General features: G+C 26.9%; 1 protein-coding gene across 4 annotated transcripts in view; it reads left to right on the top strand.

The window, feature by feature from the left end:
- The first annotated feature begins 667 nt into the window (after positions 1-667).
- LOC107443075 (trifunctional purine biosynthetic protein adenosine-3 Gart) overlaps positions 668-12,536 on the top strand; it is a 48,213-nt gene continuing 36,344 nt past the window's right edge. Inside the window, exons 1-5 of one of the 4 annotated variants that reach the window (XM_043046385.2) lie at positions 668-814; positions 5,756-5,901; positions 8,420-8,515; positions 10,890-11,064; positions 12,077-12,188. In XM_043046385.2, coding sequence (XP_042902319.1) covers positions 5,757-5,901; positions 8,420-8,515; positions 10,890-11,064; positions 12,077-12,188 — 528 coding nt within the window. In that variant the 5' untranslated portion in view covers positions 668-814; position 5,756. Of the gene's footprint in view, positions 815-3,594; positions 3,903-5,755; positions 5,902-8,419; positions 8,516-10,889; positions 11,065-12,076; positions 12,189-12,536 lie in introns of those variants that run through there. The other 3 variants (XM_043046384.2, XM_043046386.2, XM_071186631.1) reach the window with 3 other exon arrangements.

Genomic DNA, 12,536 nt, shown 5'->3' with positions numbered 1-12,536 from the left:
ATCATCTTTCAAAAATATGGTTAGAACTTAATTAATAGCGTAGGGGTTAGAAAGTTTTTTTTTTAATTATGTTGTTTGATAAATTTGTTTATTAATTTAAGAAAAGAAAATAAACGATTCATCGCAATTGTAAAAGGCATTGTTTATTTACAAAAAAATTCAGTGTAGTGAAATTCAAAACAAAATAAAATTGAAAATAAAAAAATGGAAAAAAAAAGAATATTAATAAATAAATCCTGATACACTTTTTCTAAATAAAACAAAACTAAATGTTTTTTTTTTTTTTCTTTTTACATCTAAAAAAGAAAAAAAATGGAAAGAAGTAGATGAAAAAGAGCAATTTGTAAAACCCAGCAAACATACGAAAATCGGAAATTTAAAAAACGACTTCGTGGTTAAACTTTAATAAATTAACAATTTTTTTTTTAAAAAAATTTTTTTTAACAATTTTTTTTTAAAAAATTGTCTAAAATAATTTTTTTGAAATTTAAAACTTGTTTTCTATAATAATTTTAATCCATGAAGATCACGTTAAATTTTTTTTTAAACAAAATACGTTTGCAATTCAACTAGGAGCATACAAAATAATCTCTGTAAGAACGCTAATAGATAGTAGTTCTAAGATAAAGTGGTTTATATCTTATCGCTTTCGTTTGTTAATATCTGTCTCTTACGAGTAAAATAAGTCTTAGTGTTGAAATTGAAATAAGATGTAAAGGTCAAGATAAGATTATAAGGAAGATAAAAAAATATCCCCGGTAATATTACAAATTAAATCACTTGCGTTCCTGACGAATATTCAGCCACTGGTAGAGTAAGTTCATATTTTATATTATTTACACAATAAATGTAATCATTTAATATTTTTAATTGTAATAATTCTAATTTAAGAATAAAATAAATAATTAAATTAATAATAAAATAAATAATTAAATAAATATTTAAATAAATAATTAAATAAATAAATAAATAATAATTATAAATCTTTTCTCCTGTCCGATAAAGTTCAGAAAGTAGGTGATAATATATAAGCTCTGCGGTCAATAAATTAAATTTGGTTTAAATTAACTTTGTTAGTTAATCTAATAAAACACATTGATAGATATAGTAAATATTTTAAGTGTACGCACACTCAAGTACTCGTCTCGTATTGTTTGGTCATTTGGAGCTATTGTAATTCCCCAAATGACCAAGGAGTGTACATGAATGTACATACATTTCATTTCATTAAATTTACATGAATGTACATTTTATTAAAACATTTACGCTTTATTTACAATCGTTTTTATTAAACGAGGTAATGCGTTTAAAATTTATTTTTATTACAAAAATTAGTTAAATATTATAGTAGAATTAGTTACAGAACAAGTGAAAATCGTCGACCGATGGTGAAATAACGAAATTTTCACCATGTAATATTACAACGTTTTATTTTCTATGGTTATACAAGTAAAGCAAGGAAGAAAAAAAAAGGGGGAGGTTTATTTTTCTCTTCAGATCTTCAAAAGTCTTTTCAGTTAAAACATCGTGACTTTAGTGTAGTGAAATGGTGCGCTTTCATATTGTTGGCAGAATGGCAGACCCCGGACAGAATTAAGGAAAGGGCTATTGGAATTGCAGCCTCAGGCTACCGAAATTTATGAAAAACCTTCTTTAATTTAACTTTTCACAAAGCAATCCATATTATGGTCATATTATGTACCATTCAAAGAATGATGTGTGAAGTAAATTTTCACGGCTGCTTCCTTCTAATTTTATAGATTATCATATTTTTCTTCATGTTAAAAGGTTGGTCTTTCCTATCAGCCATCTGTAACCACACATGAAGAAATTAAACTTTACTATGCGTACTAGGACACTACAAGTTTGTAAATAAGTTAGTGAAATATCGAAAATATCGCCTCTGTTTAAATGTGTTTCTCAGTTTTTTTAAGCAAATTCAACAGTATACATATTTTAATGTTCAAAATAAAAATCTGAACAATTCTTTTAAATGAGAAAAAATTAAGATTTAAAAAAATTATAAATTTTAGGGTGTGATTCTTTTTTCAATATTTCTCTACAATACACTTTACTGGAATTTGAACATTTAAAAATTTTTTAATTAACATTAAAAATTGCATTAAGCATTTTAAAAAAAAATTTCCTGTTAAATTTTTATTCAAGATAATGTTTACTAATTAGCAAAATGAATTTTGTAATAGTTAACTATTAGACAATGTCTTACTAATACTTCGCAATTGCGAAGTAATAGTAAGACATTGCTTGTCGCAATAAATTTGATTTCTCATTTTAAAAATAGAAATGAATACTTTTGCTCTACTCATATTTCTATATAATATTTTTGCTAGACATGTTTTTTTAAACATATTTTTCTTAAATGTCTAATTTTGTTTCAATGAATTCAACGTACTAGTCACGAAAATATAAACGTTTCTTTAAAACAATGCCCTTTTTTACGGCACAAGTTATTCATGGAGTATATCCATGTTTGACGCGTAGAGAAATTAAAACCAAAAATATTCACTAATGTAGTAAATTCAGTGGGAATTATAAGCAAATCGGCTTCGGCAAGTGGAAGCCTTCTAGCCTCACACTAAAATAAGTTTGCTGAATTTCTTTTCACTGCCTGTATACAAGCCTGACACTCATGACTCTCTCTTGCCCCGCAGTGAACTGACCGGCTGATCACCGAAGTCAAGCATCACTGGCTACGGTCAGTGTGCGGGTGGGTGACCACTTGGATCAGTCTGCGTAGGGACCGAGGTGAGCGGTATTGATCCTCGTTAAACTGTGCTACCGTAAAGTGCTCGACTTCACGCACAGGTCGTCGGGCTACCGAAGCGAGGGTGCCATCCCCTCCGCAGAGGATCAAAATTGTGATGGCATGTCTTCGGATCATCCTCCGGGATGTTTCCCAGACCGTCGCCAATAGCCCATTGTGCAGCTCTAGTGCGACGTAAATTAACAACAACAACAACAATGACTCTCTCTTACGAGAGTTTTTCCATAGGTATGATTGGTATCAAAATTACCAAAACAAAAATCTAGAAACATATAATTCTATATTCTTGTTTTAACAATTTTGATTCCAAATTTATATTGTTAATGTTGTTAATTTACGTCGCACTAGAGCTGCACAATGGGCTATTGGCGACGGTCTGGGAAACATCCCGGAGTATGATCCGAAGACATGCCATCACAATTTTGATCCTCTGCGGAGGGGATGGCAACCCCGCTTCGGTAGCCCGATGACCTGCGCGCGAAGTCGAGCACTTTACGGTATCACAGTTTAACGAGGACCAATACCGCACACCCTCGGTCCCTACGCAGACTGATCCAAGTGGTCACCCACCCGCACACTGACCGTAGCCAGTGATGCTTGACTTCGGTGATCTACTGGGAATCGTGTCTTAACGATCAGTCCACTGCGGGACTCCAAATTTATAAAAGATCATTGTAAAATCCACTAACAAAAATTGAAATGTACGTAAACAACCAAAGCAAACCAACCTCACTGCACCGCACTTTTTTTTCTTCTTCTTCTATGATTTCTGAGGCTTTATCAGCGGTTGTCAAAGTTATATGAAGTATAAATTTTACAAAATTAGGCAGCCAATAACGTTTAAAAACACATAATCAATATATCAATCAAGCATTATCATTCGATCAATATCAACACCTCATCAACACGTGACCGGCAGTTTTAAAAGTACATTTGTTTATTTTATAATAAATTATTCTTGACAATTCAAATAAATTTCACGAAGCAAAAAAATTAAATTTTTATCGTTAAACCTGAGCTGTATATATATTATTTATTAAGTATTTTCTAAGTGTTTATGATCGAAAAAATTGCTTCATGTATTAGCATTGCAACTAAAAGTTAATTAATTAAAAATGTAATATTTTTTAATGGTTTTCATTATTAAAATATAACTTAAGCTTTAAGAAGAATGTAGCACTGATTTAAATACCAAATAACTCAATGATTAAATTATAATAGTCGAAAATAGTTAATTTTCAATGAAGGATGTATTTTTCCCCCTAAGTTTTATTTACTTTGTAAAAATTTATTTTTATCATGTTAATTGGTTTTTAATGTGGTAATCAAGCTTGCTATAAAATTATTTGCCATTGTTTACGATAATTTAACTGACTTATAATTAGTTAATTTATCCAAACATGTTGTACATGCTCTAAAGAGCTTAGAAGGAATTACTCCTTTTCAAGGCCACAAATTTCTATATATATTTTATTATTTTATACTATTGTATGTTTACTTTTATCAATCAAATAATTTGTTTATAAATAAACAATCTGATGCAAACATTTTAGTAAACAACCCCTAATATTTTGCATAAAAATATTAAATTATAATTTATTAATACTATTATGAAATCAATTGATATTTTAAATGTTAAATTTTTAACTGCAAGAGATTATGACTTTATTAAAGTAAAGGGAAAACAGTTTAAAATTTATTTTTTCATAATAAAAGTTTTATTTTCATTGTACATAATAATTTTAAAAACATACAAGAATTTGTTTAATTCTTTAATTTAGGAAGCTACTTCAGTAAACTAAAAAAGACCAGACTTTAGTTGAATATATTCAACATTTTTCCTTCTATTTTGATATTTAAGCTATATAATAAATAATATATTTTTTTTATGTTATAAATTATTTGTCTTAAATATTATTTTATGTAATTTATGATAATGTAAATTAAGATAGCTTTTGAAGTTGATGTTTTTCTATGTTTTTTTGAAATAGGGAAAAAGTTGATTACGGAAAATTTTTTTAGTTGTGAATTTTGCACTCTTAATAAGCAGTTTAATCTCTTACTTACAAGACTGAATTTGTCATCAAATAATTATATATTTCAGTATTTGTATCTGTTTCTGCCAACTTTTATTGCCAATGCAATTCAAGAAGAAAATTATGTAAATATTTGTCCAGAGAGGGCTACGAGTTATATTCTTCAAGTTGATCCCTTTTTGTGATGATTTTTGTAATTTCTCGTGTGCCACTGCCCAAAAGTTGCTAAAATTTAGGGATTATTTTAGCTCAGATATAGATAAAAAAAAATTCCCAGCAAATTTTATAAATTTTTTAAAATTGATTCATTTAGAATAAAATAAAATTAAAAATTATTTTTATTCATTCTTTGGAGTAAATACTACTAATTCTCTTAAATTTGATATTTATTAAAACCTCATAAAATTTAAAGGCATATGAAAAAAATAAAATAATAATAAATATTATTTTTTTGAGGATGATACAAGTTACAGGAAAATGCTTGAATATTAAAACTAACTTTTCTTATGACAGTAGGATAGCAATTTTTATTGTACCTTATTAAGTTGCATATAAAAGCTATGGAGATGGGCTGCCGAATTTAAATAATTTATTTAATCAGTTTCTGCATTGCAATTTTTCACTGTAATTAGTTTATATATATATATATTTTAAAAAGAACAGTTAAGTTAAGGAATAATTGAAATTTGGTCTGTGGTCTCACATCTTTCAAGATATAATAGATTTGTTTAAAAATCATTACAAATTATTAACGAAAATTTATTAGGTCTTAAATAACATTTAGCCTTTGTGTTAAATATTCAATCTGAAGAATATTATAAAATATCTGAAGAATATTAATAATTATTCTTTAGATTTTTCTTTACTTTTCCAAACATTAATAATTAAATTTTATTTTAAAATCTCTAATCATAATTTTCTTTGTTGATTTTAGAATGGGTGATTCTATTTTACTAATTGGAGGTGGTGGTAGAGAACATGCACTTGCATGGAAATTATCACTGTCTCCTAAAGTTGATCACATTTATGTTGCACCTGGAAATGCAGGAACAGAATCAAGTGAAAAAATCTCAAACATCAGTAAGTATATGTGTAGCATGAAAGTTCTAATAGTGTGATGATGCCAGAATGAAAAAATAAATTTAAAAAAAAAAATTATAATAACCAAATTTTTCGAATTACAATCGAATAGATTTGTAAATTTAAAGTGAATAATTACAATTCTTCTATCTAAATTAAATTATTGGACAGATATTGAGTATTCATTTTTTTAGTTATTTTATGTATGTTATTACTAAACTATTTTTGGAAGCATAATTTATGCATCAATAAATAATTATGAATTTATATGTTTATGTTGCAAAAACCCCTCAATCAAAAAGAAAAAATCCCAGGTTATTTTTGAAGGACCACACTAAAGCAGGTTTTATTGTGTTTTTTAAATTGGTGACATTATTTTTTAATATTTACAAACAAATGTATGATATTTATAATTTTATTTTTAAAAGAGTTTCCTACTGTATTGAAATATACATAGTCTAAATAAGCAAAGAAAACACATATAATAATTTTAAAAAAACTGACACAACAATATTTAAAAAAATGATCTGTGTAAGCCTTAAGTAACTGAACAAAGGTTTCATATGTAAAATCTGTTTTTCTGTTAATTTTCAGTATAAATATTTAATAATTCGACCATAAATTATACGCAAGAACAGATACTTCATACAGATTTAATTTAATTTATCACAAATACATATTTAATGCATCATAAATCAATCTTGTTAATAGTGCTATAATTTTTAATCTTAAATATTTGTGAATTTTAAATAATTTCAATACTTTTTCTATTCTTCATCCATTTGAAAGTTTTGACCACTTCAATTTATGCATTGAAAATACTCATTTCAGTGATACAGAGCTAGACAGACACTTATAGCTTAGTGCTATCATAAAATGACAAAAATCTTTAATATCTTTATCACTAGCACACATTTAAATTAATTTTCACAACTGTGCTGCATTAAATTTTTTAACTACATCAGCATTAGATATAATTTGGGGTGTTTTAACTTAAAGAACTTAGAACCATTTTTGGTGTTCTTTTTCTAACCATTCTTCAGCTTTTTGTGACATATCAGTGTTTAATAATTTCCCTATATATTTAAGATTCACCATGCTTGCTAAATAATAAATAAGAAGAACAGCTTGGTTTAATCTTTTATCAATATTCTTCTTATAAGGCCAAAAATGTTCACTTTCAAATATATGGAGTCATAACTCAGCAGCTATAGATACATCTGTCATTTATGCTTGTATGTTATTCATAACATTTCCCAGCATAAAAAAATAAATGTTCTTAAGGGAAAAATAGAGATACAAATTAATCCTATGAAATAATTCTCAAATATGTTATATATGTAGGTGTAAACATATTACATTTTGTGTTGTGATGTTAGGTGCTCTATGAATGTGGTTAATTTATGTTATTTAAATTCAAATGATTCTGATTTATTTATATTATTTAAATTTAAATTGCTTGCATATTAAGTTAATTAAAGTATAATTACTTTTATCAATGTAATTCTTTTAAAGAAGGTACTTCTCCCTTGCCCTTCAGAAACAAATACTTTTAAAAGGAGAAAAAATAAATCTTAAAAAGCCCCTTAGACAAAAAATCCTATAAAATCCAAAAAACCTGCCAAGGTTATATATATATTTTTTTACCCTGTAGTTTATGTGATTAATAATCACCTAACTTGACTTGCTTCAAACTATTCAATTGATTAGATAAATCACTTGTAAAAAGTTAAAGTTATTTTGGCAATATTGTACTAATGATCACATAAAAATTCAGCGCTAATGTTTTCGAACCTTGTGAAGTGTGGTGCAGGGGGGGGGGGAATAAAACAGCAGCCAGCTAACTTTTATTTTATTTTGAACAACATGACTATAGTTAGCATTCAGCACAGTCACCAACATAACATATAAAACATATATGAAGAAGAAAAAAAATAAAGAGCTCTGCATGGCAGGCTTTCTACCGTTCATTCACATTCTCTCACTGTCTCTGAGTTTTTCTCTAGATTCTCGCTAGGTGGCGTTACTTGTTCGTTGCTCCACAACCTATTATAAAACATTAAAGCAATTAACTGCAAATAAATCATGAAACTTTTGAGATGTTTATAATTTAAAAAAAAATTAACTTGAAACTTCGGTTCCTAATGTGGTCCATGCATTGCAATTAATTAAAGTGCTTATTCTTTATCATTCATTAAAATTTTTTCCTTTTTGTTAGTCCTTTTTTTTTCTAAACTGTTCTTTTCACTATATGTTATTAAATTTTTCATTATTTATTTTTTTAGCAGATGTTTAGTAGATGTTAGATTTGAAAAATTAACTTGAAACTTCGGTTCCTAATGTGGTCCATGCATTGCAATTAATTAAAGTGCTTATTCTTTATCATTCATTAAAATTTTTTCCTTTTTGTTAGTCCTTTTTTTTTCTAAACTGTTCTTTTCACTATATGTTATTAAATTTTTCATTATTTATTTTTTTAGCTGATGTTTGAATAATTTTATTTCATTTTCTGAATCAGGCTTAGATGTAAAAGACCATGCACAGGTGTCTCAGTGGTGTGAGTCCAAAAATATTAGCCTTGTTGTTGTTGGACCTGAGGATCCTTTAGCAAATGGTATTGATTAAATTTGTTTTTAGATTCTTCAATTTCCTGTTATTCTTTGTTTGGTTAAAATGAAAATACAGTGCACTCCCGATTATCCGGGTTAATCACCGGGACAGGTCGCACGGACAATCGAAAAACACGGATAATCCGAAAACTCCTTTTATTAAAGAAAAATTCAACATCAGTACAAAAAATATAACAATTACTGACATTTGCATGCATAACATCAAACTAGGAATTTTCCTTATTGAAAAATGTGTAATGCGTCTTCGCCATATATCGATACACATATTTTACGAACCGCAGTAATGTCACCGTAATCAAATCCTCCCATATAATCTAATAAAGTTTCCACAGAGCAGCAGAATGAGAAATTGTATTTCATTCATTTACTACATCTTCTGCATCAGTTACTATCATCACTATTTGATTTAACAACATAACGATGTCTTCATCAGTCAAATACTGGAAGCCAGGCTCACATGCATCACTTTGAAACCAATCTTCTAAATTTTCTTCATCAAGAATTTCGAAACCTTAGATTTCTTTTGCTTGTTCGAGAATACTGTTATCATATTTTTCTTGAACATCTGAAGAGGATTGTTCATCAAGCGGTATGATCTTTCTCCAAGATCGTGATAACGTAGACAATTTTACCTTTGACCATGTTGCTGATGTTCCATATACTTCAATCCGATAACGAATATTGCTTCCAAAAATTTGGTAGTGTTATAACTTCATGAATCAAATTTTTTTAATCTTGAAAATGTTTCTCTTCATATTTTTTGCGTGACTCCGGAATGAGCACGGATAATCCACAAACCGGATAATCCGCGCACGGATAATCGAGAGTGTGCTGTATTATTATGTTTTTTATTCGGGATGCTTGAATTGCTTGCCTTAGTTTTAAATCTAATTTTTTTTTAAAATTATTATTTTTTTTGTAATACTTCTCTTATAGTATATAATACTGTGTGTCTCAAACAAAAGTAAATATAACCTACAATTATTAAAATTTGATACAAAACTCTTACATTCAACTTTAATGATTCTTTATGCAAATTACACATTTTAATTGCTTGACGATAAAATCTTTCGATTTTAAAAGCAAATCAATTCATGAATTGATTACTTCTCTTAGTTTAATATAATACTGTGTTAATTTGTATTACTTCTCTTATAGTATATAATACTGTGTGTCTCAAACAGAAGTAAATATAACCTACAATTATTAAAATTTGATGCAAAACTCTTGCATTCAACTTTAATGATTCTTTATGCAAATTACACATTTTAATTGTTTGACGATAAAATCTTTCGATTTTAAAACAAATCAATTCATGAATTTTTATTATAAAAGTTCTTAATTTATTTAGTTAAATATATTTTTTGAAAAGAACAATTTCTTTATTTGTGTTCAAATATATACATATTACAAAAGTGCTTTTGAAGTAAATATGTTTTAAGTTTTATTGAAGCTAAATGGTTATTGTTTTCTTTGCCTGTAATCGCTTAATTTATTTTTCATAAAGAATTAAACTTCTTATTATAAGTGTGCATTTATTAGAAGCAGTGTTTTAAATATTTTTGTGAACTACTAAAACTTTTTCTGCTCAGTTGTCAACACATATGTATTTCTTTAATAACTACTTATTTTGCAATTTCCTTGAATTTTTTTTATCAAAAATATTGTATTTTTAAAAATCTATGTTTCAAAAGGGTATTCGCATATTAGAAGAGGTGCAGTACAGAACCCGTTATCCGGAAATCAGAAAACCGGAAAACCTAAAAGCCGGAACGAAATTCGATAAATTTTCCCGCCATTTTTTGAAGTTTTTTTTTTCTCTCATAAGAATTTAGGATTTTTCGTTCTTTTTTGAAAAATCTTTACCTTATCATCATTTTGGAAATAATCATTAGTGTATTACTTCATCGTTTTTTCTTGTTTTTAGGATTATTTCCAATTTTTTATTTTTTTTTAGTTGGGTTTTACAATAAAAAAAGCGACTTTTCGTAGCGATTCAGAAAACCGGAAAAATCAGTTATCCGGAATATCGATGGTCCAGATCGTTTCGGATAATCGGTTCCCTACTGTAATAACAAAAATAAATAAATAAAAATATTTTAGTATAAAAGAATAGGTTAAAATTGTAAGTATAGTTAAATAGAGGTAATGTGCTGTGCATAGACAAAAATAAATTTTGTTTAACTTGAAAAATATTTCAATTTTGTTTAACTTTTTTAAAAAAGTCATAATGTACAATATTTAGCTTCAACACTTTGGTTATGGCAACTGTGCTTTCAATAATTTTATTTTTAAAATTTAGTTTTAAAAAATTTTCTTGTATGGAATATTTTTAAAACTATTTTTGTTGTGAATTAGGACTTTCTGACTCTCTTGCTCAAGCTGGGATCCCTTGTTTTGGACCATGTAAAAAAGCAGCTCAAATTGAAGCTAGTAAAGAGTTTGCAAAACAGTTTATGGATAAATACCAAATTCCTACCGCACGTTGGAAATCATTTACTAATGCTGATGAAGCAAAAGATCATATTTTAAAGTAAGGGTGCCTTTGGTTTGAAATGTCATGCAAAATATATTTATGTTCATTGTATGTTTTAAAATTTCTAATTCATTGGAATAATATAAAATTTGTTATTCACTTTAACTAATTAAATATGTAATGTTTTTTATGTTTGAAAATCAGATAACTGCTTTTGCTTGAAATTTTTTTATTACTTAAGAAAAAAAAAAAGCAATAAGTTTAATCATTTTCATGATAGTTTAATAAAGATTTTAGTGTCTGGTTAAATGTTGAAAATCTAATAAATAGGTTGCCATTCATTCTGAGGGAAAATTTTATTTAAAGTTAAAAGTACAGTGCCTGCTGCTTATTAAGATCACATTCGTCCTGAGAACACTTGATTTCATGAAGCGGTTGATTTTTTTTTTAACCGCAACATCTACATTTAGGGAAATAATGTTTCAAATTTAAACTTGACAAATATACTAAAAGTTAAATTGATGACTACATTTATATTTTTATTTTACTGAATCTACATTTGACACTCTATTTAAACACAAACAACAATTTTTAATTTACTGAAGGGTTTTTTAATATTAACATACTTGCTTGATTAGCAAAATTTGAATTTTAATATTTAACTTGGTTCAAAAGTTCATTAAAGTTTTTATAGTTTAAATATTCTTGTGCTTAAAAATCTTCTTTGTTTAATTTATTTTGTTATTCTGATGATGCAGGAAATGTTTAAAAATATTCTTCTAAAAATCTACATAATTTGTACCACAATTTTTTAAAAAAAAGTAATTGCTGTTTTTTTTTTTTTTTTTTTTTTTAAATATAAGCTATATCTTTTTAGAGGCTTTTAAATTTATAATCATATTTAATTATTACTTTTTCTCTTTTTTATTTTTTTATGTTGTTTGATTAGTGATTTAAAATAAGTAAACCTGTATTTATTAAGTATTGGAATCAACAATAAGCAGTATATCATTTCTGTTAATTTTAATTTTTTGAAAGTTCTTCATATTCATTTTGTTTTAAAATTTAGTGCTCCATATGAGGCACTAGTTGTTAAAGCTAGTGGCTTAGCTGCTGGAAAAGGAGTTATCGTGGCTAGTTGTAGAGAAGAAGCTGTGAAAGCTGTGGATGATCTGAAGGAGGTTGGTAAAATTAAATTTCAAATAATTTATGATAATTTCATTTTCTGTTTGCATATAAATTTATTTATTAATTTTTAAATATTTTCATTATAAATAGTTTACTGCTGTTTCAATTAATAGTAAAAAATGAATGAATTTTTAAAATAGAAAATTTGTTTTTATCAAATAAAACTCCACCCCCCTTCCAAAAACGAAAAAAAGAAATTTTACTTGCTATAAGTAACAATATTGTAATTATTAACTTATTTTAAGTAACAGTAGGTTAAATAAAGGAGGGGGAAAAAACGAGTTATGCCATTCAGATTGACGATAAAGCATTCAAATTTTTATTTAAAGAAAAAGATTTTT

This window comes from Parasteatoda tepidariorum, chromosome 10, assembly GCF_043381705.1.
Source record: "Parasteatoda tepidariorum isolate YZ-2023 chromosome 10, CAS_Ptep_4.0, whole genome shotgun sequence".
NCBI classification, from domain to species: domain Eukaryota; kingdom Metazoa; phylum Arthropoda; class Arachnida; order Araneae; family Theridiidae; genus Parasteatoda; species Parasteatoda tepidariorum.
The sequence above is the reverse complement of the archived record's forward strand: the minus strand, read 5'-3'. Positions and strand labels throughout refer to the sequence as shown.